A 20,130-nucleotide genomic window follows, 5' to 3' on the forward strand; every position below is an offset into this window, starting at 1 on the left:
CACCAAAAATATCAAATTTTGGAAAAACGTCCCAAAATTTAAAACAAACATGAACCTTTCAAAATAAATACAAATTCGCACTCGGCGGCCCCAGTCACTATACCTGCCGCTGTGGTCTGTGACAACTCGTTCTCTCCAGTTATCTGTACTTCAAGTTTGCCCATACCCCAGCCCTTAACAGTAGGCCTATGGAATGATTGACTTTTGTACTCCCAAAAAAACCGGGAAAATGGGGGGATCCTTAGAAATGGGTCCATATTTAATTTTCAGTAAAAATGGGGGAGGGGTTTTGATACTTTGATTCACGCAACTTGAACGCAATCATTTTCCCCCGAGGAGTTATTTTAGGTCCTATCTCGGGCAGCACACCCCGTCAAAAAATAAAAAGTATCCCCCTCCTGGTTTTTACATTAAATTCAATAAACTAAACCCTCTCCAAAATGATAGAATCGTCAAATTACGTCGTTGGGTCTTTCGCTTATTTACGCGAATACAGTATATGATATTAGGATCATAGTAGGGCCATATTTTCATCTGTCCGTCTGACCGTTAATAATCAGTTGACACACATCTCCTAGAGCTGGGCTGTGCTGGACTAAACCAAATTCTGTTTATGAAAAAGAAAACATCTCTGATTCCAAGATGAAGTGGCTCTGTGTTTTCATGTTGGCTTATATAGCTGCATTTTCATATGCGACACTGAACATGGCAGCTTTCAATATCAAAACTCTTGGAGTGACTAAGATGGGGAAACCAGAAGTTGTCGATATACTCGTCAAAGTAAGTCAGTATCGTTTGTCGAATTTATTTTTTATTTTAAGGTCTTCAAGTTCTGATTTCTTCCCCGCATACATGTATCAGATGCATCGGGGGGGGGCACCAACCAAAATTGGGACCAGCACCCGCGACCTGATTTTTGGGAAGGGGGCACAAGCCGTTTTTCGGCAATTGCCCTATTTTTCTTAATTTTGTGTTGAGATCATAAGTTTAAACAATTAATTGTAAAGGATAGCTATGTTTCGTTTTGCAAAACAGGATAACATTTTTATAAATCGGAAAAAAAATAATGCTGCATTTTTCTGGAATCGAAATTATTATAGCGTCATGTCTCTTAATTTGATTCCTCCTCAGATCATAACTCGTTACGATCTCGTTGTCATTCAAGAATTGAGGGACGCATCTGGTGAAGCTATTGTTGATTTACTTAATGATGTAAACGCGTAAGTATTGCTATTATGTGCAACTTAAAAAAATGGAAAATTAAGATTGCATTATTTTTAATTTCGATGTATATGCAGAATAACCCTCGCTCCGAGCATGCCGAGGAATATAATATCATCGATATATCAGCTCCATAGTCTATCATCCTTAAAGAAGGCAGCTATAGTAATAAGACTGACAAGGATGTCAATTAGCCTATGTCCTAATAATGATTAAAATCAAATTGTTAATAGTTGCAAAAGAGTTGGCGAATTTTAAAGAGCCACGTATCTTTTGTACCAATATTCCAGTAACTGTCAGTTTTCTACATTCATTCATTCATTCATTCATATTTATTCAGTACTCACATAAAGAATATATCAGCACATATGATAAAAAAAACAAACATTATAAATACATACAAGATGTGGTCAATTGCATGAAAAACCAGATATAGCAACGAAATGTATGGATTATGGAGTAAACACCAGACGAGTGTAGCCCAAAAAGCCTCAATAAAATTGAGGCTTATTTCCATTGGGGTCCTTAAAGAAAAAAAGAAATGGGGGAAACAAGCAGATCAGGCAACAGAACCAAATAAATAAATAACTCCCAAACCCAAAATATTGCACATAAAATAAATAAATAACACCCAAATCCCATATATTGCACATACATTACGACCAAAAGGGAAAAGATCAAACCCCATCAATACCTGATGAAAGATCTCTGCTCAGTTCTTATGGCTTGATCCATCAGATGTTTTTGACGGTTTTTTTAAATTGGGTCAAATTGGTGATCTGTTTGATGGAATTTGGTAAAGAATTCCAATTCTACGCCAGCATGAAACTGCAAAAAAAACACACCCAAAAAACAACAACAACAAAACAAAAAACCTTTAACAATTCACAACAATAATGTGAGTTCACCAAGTTTTTTATGATAACATTTTTATCCACGTGATGTATAGATATTCTGCTGATGAGTATAACATGACCATTGGCTCAAGAGTAGGACGCACATCTTACAAGGAGGAATACGTTTTCATGTACAAGTATGTATAGGGCCCTATAGACATGAACATTTTTGCATTCTATGTTGTACATAATTTAAATTTAATGACACCTGGTAGCTATTGCAGATTTTGCCAAATTCTTGCCCTAAGGCCAAAAAAAAAGGGTTGTCTCAAAGCTCACGAGAAATTTAAAAACAAATGCGAAATGCGATTTTTTTTTTATTCCCGACTTTTTTCATGGTATTTTGAGAAAAAGTCTGATTTTCGCCGATTTTTCTGGAAAAAACTATAATTTTTTTTTTTTTTTGAAATAAAAAAATTCCGCATTTGTTGTTTGTCAAATCGTGGGATTTTACAAACGCGCGCGCAAGCTTTGAGACGAGCCTTTTTTTTGGCCTAATCCCTCGATATATTTATTTTATTCAGTGAACATTTTGAAAAATCCCAATAAAACATGCCGAAAAACGGCAAGTGCACCCCACACCCACTTGAATGACTCACGCTATACGCCACTTGTCAGCTATATTGTCACGCCAGCAGATAACGGTCAAGTATGTCTGCTATCTTCAGTAGATAGCAAATTTATGTGACTGACAGTAAGTAGATTAACTAACGTTACGATCACAGCTAACTTCTGTAGATAGCAAATAAAAGTGACAGTCTTATTTCAGTAGGCAGCAAATCCTATTCTATAAAGAGAATTGACATAATAAGCTCCGGGTTTTAAATAACCATATTAGTTTTAGTCTCAAGTTTATCCCTTCTTCTTAGAAAAGCTACCTTGACACCTACGGGATATTACGAGTATGCAGAGCCCAATGATGAGTTTGAAAGGGAACCCATGATTGTACGCTTCACTGCAGTGGATGACTCAGCAGGTAATACACTTTATATTTTGGTAACCAGGCTTGATGTTTTAGCGCCCAGATACTTTTTCCCAGGATGAATGTTGGCCATGAAGCAAGATTCAGGCTGCACTTTGCTCCCAAAAGAGTTATGGCTCCATCAAGGTCATACAGGGGTCAAATTTCAAAATTGATCAGATTTCGTTCAAAAGAATATCAAAGTACTCATGTGGTCAAAACGATTCAGATAAAGTATACTGAAGTCTATCTGTGATGCATGGTTCTGGTTCAATAAGGGCTCCACAGGGTTCAAACAATTTGATGCCTAATTTTAACACCAAGGTAAAAAAAAAAAAAAAGGTATATCTAAGCACTGTGTTTTTAACTGACATTACTAAAGAAAAACATATTGCTTTATATTCAGATATTTGACCGAGAAAATTAATTTCATAGCAAAAAGGTGTATCTCTGAATTAGGCTGATTTCAATATGTCTCGATCGACTGTTACCGCGACTATGCATAACAATAGAAACTGGTCAGTAACGTTCTGAGTGATATGTGTATGTGCGGGGGGAGGGTGAAGATGTACGTGTTCTTTGATGGATTTGATGTATGTGATTTTGTTGTTTGACCTTTAGTTCATCCATCCCATATTTATTGCATCTATCATTACAACATGTCGAAAAATTACGAAAATTCCCACTTTTTGCGGTAATTTTGCGCACTATTTGTTGATTTTGCCTCCCCTGAAGTTCACATTCCCCTAATGCCCCCCGAAAAAAGTCCTGGCGCCGCCACTGCGACTATTGCTCCCGCAAATGGCCGTCGGCGGTGTCTCTTCTCTTCTCGAACTGTGACCTGATCCTCCTGGTAGAGTACCCCCTTTTCCGGTTCCGCAGTTAGCATCATAGATCCACCAAAATTATAATGTAGGCCTATTATCGCCGGGCAAAGAACATTATTATTTGTGATTCTAACGTCAACGTTATATTTGCAGAGCAGCAAGATTTTGCCGTGATGGCAATCCATACTAAACCGAGTGACGCTGTTGCAGAACTAGATTATCTGGCGGATGTCTATGACGATGTGGTTGCAACATGGGGGATAGAGGTGAGTTTTGTTTAGTTTGACCACTAGCTCATGCCCTAAAAATGAATTGGCAAGTCTTTAGAATGGGAGCGGAGGGGTAAATTTTAAGAAAAAAAAGGTGCAAATACCAAGACCTTAAACGTAAACTGGTTTACAGATTCGTCCTGAACAACATTTCACATTCATGGCGCTCACCAAACCTTAACATAAGTATTGATTCTTTCCAATGTTCACAATTCTTCAGCGGCTGTTGTAAAGAACTTCGGGGTAGGCCTATACACGAAACTGAACAACAATGCATCTTTTATGAAAGAAGTTGAACTTACATTAGTCGTGTGCAAAAGGAGTCTGAAAATTTGAGGTGTCAGAAAATTCGAGGGCGAATTCGGGGGTTCGGACAGGGTGTGAACACGGCTTAGGGGCTCGGTCACCCACCTTTGCACAGTATTTTTGTGAGACCTGAGAGCACATCAGACACACCAAATTGCATTCTGAATACGAGGAATTTGCCATACAGTTGGTACTATATCGCGAATTTCAACCAATCAAAATTATCTGATATCATCAGGACATTCCTCGTACATGTCGTAGGCCTATTCAGGATGCAATTTGGCCTTGTTGTGTCTGATGTGTTCGCAGGTCCCACAAAAATACTGTGCAAAGGTGGGTGACCGAGGCCCTAAGCCGTGACCAAGACCATAAATGAAGGGAATTATTACAATGGGCCGGGCAATGGGCTAGCTATTCCAAATAAAATCCATACATCCCCATAGAAGACAGGCAAGATTAAGGTCATGTCTTCCAAAGGGTGTATGGATTTCAATGCAGTTGAAATTTTCAACTGAAATAAATAGCTGAATCAATCAGCGTTTTATGTGTGTTGTGATGTTTTAGGATGTGGCGATAGTTGGCGATTTTAACGCTGGCTGCAGTTATGTCGGGAGTAATCATTGGGAGAATATCCGACTGCGAACTCAAAGTCGCTTCCATTGGTTGCTTTCCGACTGGGTAGACACAGCAACGAGTTCATCGGACTGTGCTTACGATAGGTAAGTTCTGCGTGCACTCCTTTAACAAAAATATACAATTTATTGTTTAGCTCTCATCACTTGGTCAGAAAATCTTCAAAAATCTGTAATTGTAATTTTTTGCTACTTGTGGTATAATCAGTTTGTTATGTCATTAAGATTTAAAGATGATCTACTTTTTACAGGTTGGTGGTGACAGGCAGCTTAATGTGCACTGCGCATAGTGCGTCTGTGTTCTACTATGACGCCTTCTATAATTTGACACCTACAGAGGTAAGTAATAAAATCAATTCCTACCTCCATCCTGCCATCAGTGTGTTGATTGTATAGTAAGGTGTAGTAAGAAGCAATAGCTGCCCTGTGCTGTGTATCAACTTTAGCCATCCTCCATCCATCAGTGTGTTCACTTGACTTCACGTTGGCATCTGTGATCGGAGCCTGTGTGTAGTTGACTGGACATTGTGTTCCAAACCATTCCTTCCTCCATCCTGCCATCAGTGTGTTGATTGTGTAGTTTCTGGCGATAGCTGCGGTAGCTGCCCTGTGTGGTATTATCTATTATAAGCCATCCTCCATCCATCAATGTACCTATTTTGGTCTCATGATCAGCATGGATAAACCTACCCTCGTTTCATCTTTTCTGTTTCGGGAGCTCTATTGTTCAGAAACGAAAACGCAAGGGATTAAGTAGGATGGTGTGTAAGTTGACTTCATTGTTACGTTTGGGGCATCATGCTTCTCATTTGAAGAGGTAATAATAGGTGCTGTCAATAAAGGTTGGATAAGTCAATTATATGCAACACTGGCGTCTCAAGTGGGCAATCTTACTCATGTCAGTCATTTAACTAGGCAGGATAGGCCTACATCAGGTCCGAACGCAAATTTGGTGTCATTATGGTCCATATTACTATGACATTTAAAAAAAAAGGACCCCTGCCTCTTCTCCAAAATTGCCAGACTCAAATCTATTTTAAATGTATATTATTTGAGAGAGTGGGGATGATGAGACGAGGAGATGATCTGGTGGAGGGGAGGAGAGGAGATCGAGAGAAGAGAGGGGGCGAGCAGAGCAGGGAGGAGTTTATTCCGTTGATTTTGATTTTTCCACGTTGATCATAGCCCTACTGCTAAAACAGTGAGAGGGGGAGAAGGGTAAAGGAAATACAACATCCAATATAATTCAGATATCCACATATAGTCCAGTCAAAGTGGGTTTTGACTCACCACTAATTGCAACAGAATTTTTTTCACTCCTATGAATGTCAGAGATGTCCCCTGAACAGCATACAAAAAGTATACTAAAATATACTTGGTGGAAAGGTAGTTTTTGGCGGGAAAAGGTCATATAGGGGTAAAATTTCAAAATCGCTCCAATCATTTTAAAAACTATACCAAATTATTCCTCTAGTCATAAGGATTCAGAAAAAATATAGTTTGCCATATCTGTGATGTACGGTTCTTGAGTTATAACCAAAAAGGTCAAATGTTGAGTTCAACAGAGGTCAAAAAACTAAAAATTGTCTGATTTTAACCAAAATGGTCTCAAATTGTTCGGCTTGTAAACATAATTCATTTAAAGAATATTTGCACTGTTTAGGTTGTTTAATTACATGCGTAACATCGAAAACTAGGTCGGGTCAATAGAGTTCAATGGTCAATGACCTCTTTTACCCTGCTACCTAGGTAACGAAACATCCAAGATATGGCAAACTATTCTTATTTTGGAGTGTTTTTAAAGGACGAACACATTGAGACCATTTTCAAGGAGATCGGAGCATTTTTTCGAAGTTGACCCACGTGGAGCACAAAATTTGACCTTTGACCTTTTTGCTTATAACTTGAGAATGGTACATCACAGATATGACAAACTATACTTTTTCTGAATCCTTGAGACTAGAGGAATGCTTTGGTATAGTTTTTAAAAAGATTAAAGCAATTTTGAAATTTGTCCCCTGTATGACCTTTTCCGCCAAAAACTACCTTTCCACCAAGTATATTTTAGTATATTTTTGGTATGATGTTCAGTGGACATCTCTAAAATGTATAAAAGTGAAAAAAATTATGTTGCAATTAGTGATGGGTGACACCACTAATTTGTTTAGATTGACTGGACTAATAATTCAAAAGATGGCACAGGTGAGAGTTGGGGAGGGGGAGAGACAGACAGACTAGAAAGAGAAGAAAGCGAGAGGAAAAGAAGCAGGGGTCCTTTTTTTAAATGTCATAGTAATATGGACCATAATGACATCAAATTTGCGTTCGGACCGGATGTAAGTAAGAGTGAGTAAGATTGCCCACTTGAGACGCCAGTGTTGCATATAATTGACTTATCCAACCTTTATTGACAGACATAAGTGTGATTGACAGCACCTATTATTACCTCTTCAAATGAGAAGCATGATGCCCCAAACGTAACAATGACGTCAACTTACACACCATCCGTTAATCCCTTGCGTTTTCGTTTCTGAACAATAGAGCTCCCGAAACAGAAAAGTTGAAACGAGGGCTAGTTTGGTATCATTCTTGCCTAGAGCAGTTGTACTATTACTGAGCCATTCCATGTCAACTCCAGGGATGTGCACCGCAGCACCTCTTTCAATTTTTTTAAATAAGGCTCGCTATTTCCCCGGCTATTTCTAAAATTAGAGATAACGAGCCTTCTTTAAAATTAGAGATATCGAACCTTAATGAAAATTAGTGATAGCGAAATTAGTGATATCCAGAACTAGACTAGTGAGCCTTATAGTGATATCGAACCTTAGAAGTAGCGGACCGTTAGGTACTAGTAAAGCGAACCCTTTTCTGTATTAGAAATAGCGCACATTTTATCCTCATTGCATTTACACATTAGTGATACAGAGAAAGCGAAATTTAGAGATGGCGCTCTTTAGGTCAATAGGGATAGCGGATCGTCGCCCAACGGACACTGGAAATCAGGGGCTGCATCCTCATAACCATTCCTAAGGGGCTATATATAGTTCCACGCAATGGTACATTAATGCAAGCCCCATAGTATACATGGTATTGTTACAAGAATGTGGCCCCAGAACTTTAGTATAACACTTCATTTTCTTAATTTGTATTTGAATATACACTAATCACAAGCGTTTCAATTACAATAATAATTTTGAGTGACGACACATTTTTGAAAGAACGTTACATTTTTCATTATCATTCTTAAGGCTAGCGCTGTCAGTGATCACTATCCGGTTGAAATGACTATCGACTAGAAATGATGTGAAGAAGAGGTAAGCACTATAGAGGTTCTTATTTGCACACTGGATACGGCATACCCGACTGTTTAAAACCTTAATAGTTGGGTACCATAGTTGGGTACCTATAATATTTGATGAATAAACATAATTAGGTTTTAAAATATTTGGTAAAGGCATGTATACTTCTCTGAACGGACACAAAAGAGTTTTACATGTCGTGATAAGTATACGAGGAAAGTAAACGAAGAAGAAAAAGGAGATGTAGAAAATAAAGTAGAACATGACGCCGATCATACAGGTTGTGATAATAATGATATTAATTTTGCTTCTGCTTGATGATGACGACAATAATGAAGATGTTGTTATTGGTGGTGATAGTGCTGATGGTAATAATGATAACGATGATAATTTTGTTAGTGATGATAATGCTGAGGAGGAGGATGACGGTAACGACCATAATGATGAGATGATGATGATGATGATGATGAAGATAATAATGATGATGATTTCTTATTTGTTGTCGTTTCAGATGCCACTTATAGTTATATATATACCTATGGCAGCACAACAGGAAAATAATATAACAAATTAAAATAGATTTAAATAAATTGGAAGTAAAATAAATACATACAGGGTGAGTCAAAAAAGTGCAATAGAGAAAAGAATCCATTTTTATTTAAGAACCGATTTGAACCTTTTAGGTTTTAAAACATGTTATAAATGATATATCCATTAGTGATTTTGTGTGAAAAAAACCGAGGAATTAGCATTTACCGTTTTGTTTTATGACACATTTAATAGCGATACCCAATTTTAATGTTTGTCCAAGAAACATCTAAAATTTGAATGTCAGCCCACTCTGTGTAAAGTAGATTTGGAACAACTGCTATTTTCTTAACCTCATTGGCATTGAAATAAAATGCAACACCCAAATTGTTATTGTCCTTGGTCTTGTTCAAGGAAAAGAAACATTATTTGTTGTTATTTTCATTTTAAAAGATGTTTATTCTCTATCAAAAACATACACATTTGTAGGCGGATTTTTCAAATGTCGAAATGAAATGCGCGGAAATTGAAGTGGAGTGAATTATAAAATATCCAGTAAGTTGGACATATTGGGATTTAAAAAAAAAACTGGAGTTGGAGTCGAGTGAGGTATGAAGGACTTAAAGTAATGTTAGAAAGTTTGTTTGAACAGAAAAAAATTAGAATAACGCAAAATCTACCTTATTTAATTTAAAGTCGGTTTCAGAGCTGGTGCCTTTATCGTGCATTGTGTGCTCTCATTCAAAATACATGGTACCTCGTGGACAAATAATGAAATTGGGTATCGTAGCAAAAGGACTCATAAAAATTAAACGGTGGATGTGATTGACTTCATTTTTTCACAACACGTGACTATTGAGTGTGGCATTTATTGAAACTTTCAATAATTGGAAAGTTCAACATGGTTCTTACATAAATATCGATTCTTTACTTTTTTTGACTCACCCTGTATGTGAGTGGACACTACGAATGAGCCGTAAACTCTACGAATGAGCCGTAAACTCGGTAAATTGTATTATGAGTTTAGAGTTACAGTGTAAAATAAGCGTGAAGGTCGTATTCATAGCTATCTCAATTCGGTGCGACAAGTATCTCATCAAACACTGTTTAAACCAATCAATAATCCTATTGCTGAAGAGGATAATAAGCTTCTACCTATTTCTATAGAATAGTTCTTGTCTTTGTTTGCTTTAGCTAAATCCTGTTAAAGTGGTGGATAACAAAGCATTGTATTTTATCTAGGTGTGTATAATCAACAATTAACAATGAGAGGACATTCCTGAACCTCGTTGATTTGGGGATGATTTGAAATGACCGCCAATTATGACTGTTTGATATTTATTACCAGAAATGTGGAAAAGGAGACACATGCAGAATCGAAAAAAGATACAATTTTGTTGAAGGAACAGAGTTCAACAAACCATAACCCCGCTTCTGGATATCGTTTGAAGTCAAATGATATACCATTTTAAAGCTTATGATATATATTTTCTGAACACGAAATAAAACAAAATTGACCGGGAGCCGAATTTACGGCTGATTCGTGGTGTCCAGTCACATATATGTATAACCGTAAATCAATCATGACTGTTATGCCAATTTCACACCTTATTATGAACCACAAAGCATCAGCGAGTCAAGATTCTGAAATGGCATTTCGTATGAAAGAACTATTATGTCAGTATGCTGGAGCGTTTATTCGTGTTATGAATATTTTTGAGCTTATGAATATTAATAAGCAGGGGCGTAGCAAGCGGGGGACAGGGTGGACGAAGTCCATGGGCCCGAGGGTTCAGGGCCTCAGGAGCCCCGACCGAGCACAAAAGTGAAAAGTAAATAAGGGCTGATAATGGAGAGCAGGGCCGGATTTCCCATTGGGCCAGATGGGCCCGGGTCCAGGGTCCCCAAAATTGGCCTATGCATCTTTCATTTAAACCCCAATAACAGCATGTTTTTTGGCCAAAATAGGGCAAAATTGTAACATTTTCAGTGCTTCGCGCGCATTTAAATGGCATAATTTATGTTGATCTGGGCTAAAATAGTCTGAAATTGAATTTTTCGCGTGCTTTGCTCGCAAATATCCTAGTAACATCGGAACAAAATATGTTTGTCGCCCTCTATATTATACGTAAACCAAAACTTGGCCATTAACTTGAGTGCACATGCTTTCTTCGGCACATGAATTCGGGGCCTCCAAAGCCCTTGATGCTCTTGCTACGCCCCTGTTAACAAGGTCAAAAATCACTTCCAGTTTGCATATTAATGAGGTGGGCGTGGTTAATTATCATAGGCACGAGTTAATGAATTAATATTCATGCGCTCATGAATATTCATAACACAAAAGAGACCCTAGTACTACTTATGTCAGTGATTGCACATATTAAATGAGTATGAACTACGGTAATTTGAAAAGAGACAAAAATAAACTTACATTGTCTTAAAATAAATAGTATCGTGAAATAGTTTAATTGCCCAGTATTTAATACATTTGTTAAAGACCCATTCAGTGATCCCAGCGCAAGTGTAAAAAAATTAAAATTGTTTATAAGTTGCTTAAAAGTGAAGGATAAGTCATTCAAATTGGCATTTGGTGTTTTTGAAATGACGAATTTGGCAAAAACAAACACACGAAAAAATTTTTGATGAAAAAATCATCAAAATCTGAATTTTGATGATTTTTATGATCGTCCTGATGAGCAAATCACTGAATGGGCCTTTAAGTATAACAATTCATTTGATGATGAATGGGCGATGAAATACACGACGAAGAAACATCTATATACTATGGAGCACTCTGTAGGTCTCTCTCTGGGTCGTCCATCTATAAAAAGCTCCATAGGCGTAGATCCCGGGGGATAGGGGGATAACCGCCCCCCCCCCAATATTTTGCCAGGGGGGATGGTCCATACATACGCGAATTTATTCCAATTTGCACCATATTTCAACACTTTAACTTCAAAATTTCAAACTTTTCGCACGCTTCGCGCGCAATTCACTACGGTATACTTCAAGAATATTTTTCCAACCCCATCCACCACATGTCAAAAAGAAATCTACGCCACTGAATAGCTCTTACATTTCCACAGTGAAATGTGGCAGCTATATCATTTTTCGGCACCGTGCCCTGACCAAATATGTCTTTTCAACATCAGGGTGGTAAATGGAATAACTAAAGCCCCCAAAGCTCTGTAAAGTGTGAATAGTGGAATACCCTCCCGTAATGCATTGGTGGGTACGTCTTCCCATATAAAAATGCATAATTCAATATTGAAAAAATCTCCCGAAATCTCTGTAAAGTGTAAAGATTGGAATGCTATCCCATAATGCGTAGTGGAATGCCTTCCCATTATGCATTGGCTGGAATCCCTTCCCATAATGCAATGTATCTCCCCGAAGCTATGTAATAGTGACCCATATTGTATTGTCTGGAATGCCATCACCTTCCCATAATGCATTGTACACTACAGTGGAATGCATTCACATAATGCATTGAAGAGTGTCAGTCATTTGCCCAATGTCAAAAGGTCCAAATCTTAAGGGCTGGGGTATGAACGTTTGGACAGTATTTATTTTGGGACATTAGAGCACATCAGACATATCGAATTGCATTCTGAATACGGAGAATGTCTTTCTGACATCAAATAATTTTGATTTTTTTTTTTTCGCAATTTAATACACATTTTATGGCAAATCATTAAAAATTGATATTTTTGATATTTAACAGTACTCGAAGTAAACTTTATAAATCTGATGATTTATACTTAAAGAGTATGTAGGTGGGATGAAAAGCCGACGATCAATTGAAAAGTTTGACCTTTCGTATTGAAGATATGGATTTTTTTCCAAAACACCAAAAAAATTAGGACTTTTGGGAAAAAAATCCATATCTTCAATATGAAATGTCCAAATTTTCAATTGACCGTCGGCTTTTCCTCCCAGCTACATACACTTTAAGAATATATCATTAGATTTATATAATTTACTTCGAGGACTGTTATATATCAAAAATTTGAAAAATATTAAATTTTTATAATCTGTCATAAAAGTTGTATGATATTGTGATTTTCTAAAAATGTAAATTATTTGATATCAGAAAGACATGCTTCGTATTCAGAATGCAATTCGATAGGTCTGAGGTGCTCTCATGTCCCACAAAAAATACTGTCGAAACGCAATAAACGCTCATTCTAGATCCCTTAAAAGACTCATTTAAAACTTACAGACAATATGATTTTTTTTCCGTATGTACAATGTACAGACTGCTATTGCACCCCGCTTTTTCGCCAGCGAAGTGTTTACATAACTCCCTGGTAACTGGATCACGCACCTTTTGGAATTGGTAATACATGCCATAGACTTTGTGTTGCGATCATTTCGATCGTGGTGCAGAACTGAAAAGCCTGATCCAGTTGACATAATGAAAATCGGATTACACGTAATACTTCGCAGGCGAATAGCTAATAAAGCCACGTGACGTGAAGGAGGCCCTCTCTTGTCGATATCCATTTCCGCCAGAGTACTATCAATCATGCAAACTAAGCACATATCTTCATTTTGAGTGACACATGTTACGAGTCGTACTTGACTCAAGGCCAAAATCACCTTTTACCCGAACTCACACGAATGCACAACACAAATACACTGTTCGTTTAAGCTAACAAAATCTAAGTCTTTAATTGAAAGCAAGTTTCGTTTGGTACAATATAATGACTACAAATGCACATATACATTAATCAAATATAATCACTCTTTATCTATTTTGTACTTAGCCAGCATTCTTCTTCTTGGTGATCATAAAGTTCTTGTAATGTTCTGGACGACTGATGTAATATATCCCTATTCACTTGTCCTGCGACAATCAGCGAAGTCCTTTGTACACTTGCATTGATAACTCCTTGCGTATAAAATCCTTACACGAAAATGGTGATCTCCAAACACGTTTACAACTCCTTGCGCAATTCTCCTATACTAAACTCCTTGCGCCGTCCTATGCTAAACTCCTTGCGCCGTTCTATGCTAAACTCCTTGCGCCGTTCTCCTATGCTAAACTCCTTGCGCCGTTCTCCTAGGCTAAACTCCTTGCGCAGTTCTCCAAATTTAACTCCTTGCGCTGCTTTCTCCAAACTTGGTGCTATTTCCACCTTTCACACAATATCTTCAGGAAGCAGGACTGCGATGCAGTTGTCCCCACTTATTTTGACAGTTGCGTTGAATCAAAATACCAGACTTCAGCAAGTCGACAGAAGAATATATTTCCTTTCTTGGAAGAATAACGTTCTTTGACGTATTCTAGATCTTCTCCGACAACACTGGTAAATAGTAGTACTTTGACTACATAAAATATTTCTGGTTTGTAATTTCCTTTCTTTCAAGGAATTGGACTGTAAGCATAGCCCAGATCAACACTATCAACTGTGAATCATTGTTTACATTTTCTTATTATATACCAAGAAAGAAAAAAACCCCATTCTATTCTGGGCCATTTACTGCCTTCACATTATGCTCAATCTGGGGAATTCCAAAGTCTTAATTATAACATTAACCTTTCACATGACATCACTTCCTGAGGGGAAATCCCATTACATCACTTCCTGAGAGGAAATCCCATTACATCATTTTCAGGGGTTTCCAAATATTCCAAATTAGATCTGATTCAGCTTGTTTTGCTCAATTTGAGGGAATTCCCAAAATGTCATCACTCATGTAACTTTGTAAACAAAGATAAATCATCAAATTAAATTACTCAGGGCACATCTCACCCACACCCAAAAAAAGAAGAAAGTTCGAATGTAATGAAAACTTTCTTAAATGTTTTCTTCTTTTACATCAACTTCAACATAATATTATACTTTGAGTGCTTAACTCAACATACACAGTGACTACTTGTCACACAAGTTCCTTTTTAAAGGAATTTTTGTTTGTCTGTTTTTATGCAATTCTGGACAAGGCATCAGCCATTACATTGTCTTTTCCCTTAATATGTTTGATGTCCAGATTGTACTCTTGCAAGGTCAAACTCCACCTCACCAGTCTTTGGTTTTTGTTCTTCATCCTGTTGATGAAGGTGAGGGGATTGTGATCTGTGAAAACAAGCACAGGGTATACTGTGGTACCCAAATACACATCAAAATGTAGCAATGCTAATAGCAATGCTAGACACTCCTTCTCAATTGTGGAGTAATTTCTCTGGTGCTTGTTGAATTTCCTTGAAAAGTAACAAATGGGGTGATCTATTTGATCTTCACCCTCTTGCATCACAACACCTCCACAGCCTATGTCACTGGCATCAACAGTCAACTTGAACTGCTTCTGAAAATCAGGTGCAGTAAGTACTGGTGAACTCATGAGTATAGATTTGACTTTGTGAAAAGCATTTTCACACTGTTCTGACCAAATGAATTTTGCATCTTTCTTCAACAAATCAGTCAAAGGACTTGCTATCTCTGAAAAGTTTGGACAGAACTTTCTATAATAGCCAACCATTCCTAGAAATCTCATGAGTGCCTTCTTGTTTACAGGTGTGGGGCTCAATTGCTTCAACTTTGGCTTTGATAGGTTTCACCTGACCTTGACCTACAACATATCCTAAGTATGTGACTGTGGCATGGCAAAACTCACTTTTACCAGATTGACTGTCAATTGTACTTCAGACAGCTTCTTAAACAATTGATGGAGTTGTTCCATGTGTTGTTCCCAAGTTTGACTGTAAACAATCAAATCATCTACATACGCTTCACATCCCTCTATGTCTGCCACAATTTGATTCACCATTCTCTGAAATGTCGCTGGCGCGTTTTTCAACCCGAATGGCATAACTTTGTATTGGTAAAGACCAAATGGTGTACAAAAAGCAGAAATCTCTTTGGCACGGTCTGTGAGTGGAACCTGCCAGTACCCTTTCAAAAGATCAAATTTGCTAACAAATTTTGCATTCCCAATTTTGTCTATGCAATCATCAATTCTTGGAATTGGGTACGAGTCTGTCTTTGAATGAACATTTGCAGCTCTCATGTCTGCGACCAATCGGTATGAACCATCAGGCTTGGGAACAAGTATACACGGTGAACTCCATTCACTACTACTTGGTTCTATGATATCATTGTCTAGCATATAATTAATCTCATTTTTGAGATGTTCCATTTTCAATGGATTGACTCTGTAAGGATGCTGCTTGATTGGTTTTGTATCACCAACATCTACATCAAAATGCAGCATTTGTTCTACTTGGCGTATCAGGAAATATATTGTCAAATTTGTGAATCAAATTTGCAATTTGACTTTGTTGATCTTGAGAAAGATGACCTAACTTTGAGTCCAAATTAGTGAGCACATCAGAATTGTTCAATTTTACATTATACTCTTTGTGCTCCAGCTCTTTATCCTGGTCAAATGTGACATCAGAATTGTCATCTTTACTCTTGTCTACATTGGCGATTTTGTATACATCGGCATGTTTGTCTACATTATCAGTATGTTTTACTGTACACACAGGTTTTGGAATGCCACTGTCACTTCTTTCAACATACTCTTTGAGCATATTTATGTGGCATAACTGCCTGCTCTTGCGTCTACCAGGAGTCTTGATAATATAATCTACTTCACCCACTTTTGACTCTACCTCACATGGGCCATGATATCTGGCTTGTAATGGGTGTCCTGGAATTGGAAACAGTACTAGAACTTTGTCACCTGGTTTGAACACTCTCTCTTTGGCGTTTTGATCATACCATTGTTTCATTTTGGCCTGACCCTGTTTCAAGTTTTCTTTGGCGATATCAGTTGCTCTGTTAAGCCTATGCTTAAAATTGGAGACATAATCCAATAAATTGATATCTGATTTCTCATTGAGCCACTTTTCTTTCAACAACTTTAAGGGCCCGCGCACTGTGTGTCCAAACACTAACTCAAAAGGACTAAATCCTAAAGTTTCCTGAACAGCTTCCCTAGCAGCAAACAACAACAAGTGTACTCCCTCATCCCAGTCCCTCTGAAATTCCAAACAGTATGTCCTGATCATGTTTTTCAATGTTTGGTGGAACCTTTCTAGTGCACCTTGTGATTCTGGATGGTATGCACTTGAGGTATACTGTTCTATACCTAATTGATACATGACCTGCTGAAATACTCCAGAAGTAAAGTTTGATCCTTGGTCTGACTGTATGGACTTGGGGAGCCCCACAAATGTGAAGAACTTAGTTAAAGCTTTCACTATAGTCACTGCTTTAATATTTCTCAAGGGTATGGCTTCAGGAAAGCGTGTTGACGCGCACATAATTGTCAGGAGGTACTGATTACCTAACTTAGTCTTTGGTAGGGGGCCTACACAATCAATAATAACCCTACTAAATGGTTCATCAAAGGCTGGAATTGGCTTTAATGGAGCAGGAGGTATTTTCTGATTGGGCTTCCCTACTACTTGGCATATGTGACATGTTTTGCAATATTCAGAAACATCTTTTCTGAGAGTGGGCCACCAAAAATGTCTCAGAATTTTTTCATGAGTTTTCTTAACACCCAAATGCCCTGCCATGGGACTATCATGTGCTATGTTAATAACTTCAGTGTGGTAGACTTTTGGTACCACAATTTGGTGCACTACCTTCCACTCTTCATTGGCAGGTGCATCAGGAGGGCGCCACTTTCTCATTAGCACATCATCTTGTTTGTAAAAACAGACAGAATTTTGTTCTGCTTCTTCTAGGGTCAATGCCCTTTGATTGATCTCTTTGAGTTCTGGGTCATTTTGTTGCTCCAGAATTAGCTTGTCATGACTTAATGGGTCTCTCAATGTTTCCCCAATTTGTTCATGCTCAGAGGCTATGTCATTTTCAGGGGTATTTTTATCCCCAGGAGAAGGAAGTTTATCTTCTTTCTCATTCAACTTTGACACAAATGTGTCTTCCAAACTGTAGCCTAGGTCATCAATTTGGTTGTCCTCAATTGTTTCTAATGAGGCTCTCTTACTCATTGCCCGTGTCACTGCACATGCAGGAAATATCTCCTTTTCCTCACTACTATCATCCTGTAAACAGGGCTTATCTGTGACTATTGGGTCAGGAAAAACCTTCCCCCCTGCCAAATCATTTCCTAGCAACATGGACACTCCTTTGACTGGCAATTCATGTCTAACTCCTATGGTTACAGGACCAGAAACCAAGTCAGATGTCAAGTTAATTTTGTGGAGAGGTACACTAATTATTTCCATCCCAATACCCTGTATCAAAGCATTACCAGCTGAACTATCCTCATTAAAGGGCAAAGTTCCTTCCAGAATCATAGACCGTGCACAACACGTATCTCGCACAATCTTAATGGGCTTTGGACTACCATTATCACCAAGTGATACTACTCCCTCTAACACAAATGGTTCAAATTCTTCACACACCTTGTCTGTCTCACCTCCCTTTTGTGGGAATCCTTGTCTTGATTTGACTGACTTGTTTCTTTGACTCAAGTGACACTGCACATCCTACAGTATTACTAGCAGTTTGCTGCTGTTTTTGTGCATCTTGTTTGGCTTTTAAGCTCCGACACATGGTATGTCCTGGTTTCTTACAGAAATTGCAAACTAATTGGGATTTAAATTCAGTCCCACCTGTTGGTCTGGTACCTGAACTCCATGGGGTCCCTCTACCACCAGCACTATGCTGTGAATTAGACCAGGATCTGTGATTAGACTGAGATCTCCCTTCTTGTGTACCGCCCTGATTTGCTCTAGGTTGGTTATGGCTGAACCTGTTTGAATAACTTCTGTTATGACTACTCGCATTCAATTTGTGAGTTAAGCCATAGTCGTCTGCCATTGTCGCCGCGTCACTTAGCGTCTTAATTTTGCTAGCGCTTTCATCCAAGTGGGTTTTAATGTCAGCGTGGACACATTTTTTGAACTCTTCTATAAGAACCAATTGCTTAAGTTGGCCGAAATCATCTTTGACTTCTTTTGAACCAAGCCACCTGTCAAACATGTGTTCTTTTACTCTAGCAAATTCTACATGGGTTTGATCTGCTTGCTTTCTTGAATCTCTGAACTTTTGTCTGTATGCTTCAGGCACCAGTTCATAGGCCTTAAGGACTGCCTGTTTGACTTCTTCATAATTGTTACACTTCTCTATTGGTAGAGCTGAGTAAGTTTCCTGGCCTTCCCCACAAAACTACTTTGTAACAGTAGGGTCCAATGCTCTGGAGGCCATTTCAAATTTGTAGCTACCTTTTCAAAATGTTGGAAATACTCGTCAACATCTTTTTCTTTGAATTTAGGCACCAGCTTTACATACTTTGTAACATCAAACCCTGACTTTGAGGAGAAACTTGATGAGTATTTGTCACCTAGCTTTGCCAACTTCTCTTGTTCAAACTTGTACTTTTCTTCAATTTCTTTTTGTTTCAAATTTTCTTCCATTTCCAACTTTTGTTTTTCAAGTTCCGATTTTGCTACCTTTTCCTTTTCTTCTGTTTCTAATTTGTGGTGCTCAAGCGCCATCTTTTCTTGGCGTGCTTTCTCTTCCATTTCTAATTTCTTGTTTTCCATGTCTAATCTTTCTTGTTTTTCTTTATTTTGCATATCTAGCTTTTGCATGTCCAACTGCAATTGCATTTTCATTTTTTCCATTTCCACCTGAACTTCTAGTTCTTTCAACTTTACTGCATCCCCGATTTCAGTTTTGACCTCTTTTCTCTTCTCCAAAATGGATTCTTCAAAATATTCTTCATCAACCATAACATCAATTAAGGCATTTTTGATTATTTGTTTTCTGTTGGCTTGCTTTACATCCAATTCATAGTATTTTGCAAATGCTACTAAATCAGGTTTCTTCAACTTATCAAACTTCTCCCAATCTATAGTTTCAAGAAACTCTTCTGCTCTGAACTCTGTCATACTGTACTTTCACTTTCAAGACTCAGTATAATAATGTCAACCTTTTTACAGTGTATTTCCCGGACGACAAGCCCCCAATTTTGTTACGAGTCGTACTTGACTCAAGGCCAAAATCACCTTTTACCCGAACTCACACGAATGCACAACACAAATACACTGTTCGTTTAAGCTAACAAAATCTAAGTCTTTAATTGAAAGCAAGTTTCGTTTGGTACAATATAATGACTACAAATGCACATATACATTAATCAAATATAATCACTCTTTATCTATTTTGTACTTAGCCAGCATTCTTCTTCTTGGTGATCATAAAGT

The 20,130-nt window shown here is 37.8% G+C and overlaps 1 protein-coding gene across 1 annotated transcript; it reads left to right on the forward strand.

Annotated features, from left to right (window-relative positions):
• The first annotated feature begins 604 nt into the window (after positions 1-604).
• Positions 605-8,426, forward strand: LOC140142745 (deoxyribonuclease-1-like). The gene is made up of 8 exons (XM_072164737.1): positions 605-780; positions 1,132-1,220; positions 2,171-2,254; positions 2,987-3,093; positions 4,059-4,171; positions 5,045-5,199; positions 5,364-5,451; positions 8,361-8,426. The coding sequence occupies exons 1-8, from the start codon at positions 643-645 to the stop codon at positions 8,406-8,408; spliced, it is 822 nt and encodes a 273-aa protein (XP_072020838.1). The 5' UTR covers positions 605-642; the 3' UTR covers positions 8,409-8,426.
• Positions 8,427-20,130: the final 11,704 nt, after the last annotated feature.

This window comes from Amphiura filiformis, chromosome 20 (assembly GCF_039555335.1).
Source record: "Amphiura filiformis chromosome 20, Afil_fr2py, whole genome shotgun sequence".
NCBI lineage: Eukaryota > Metazoa > Echinodermata > Ophiuroidea > Amphilepidida > Amphiuridae > Amphiura > Amphiura filiformis.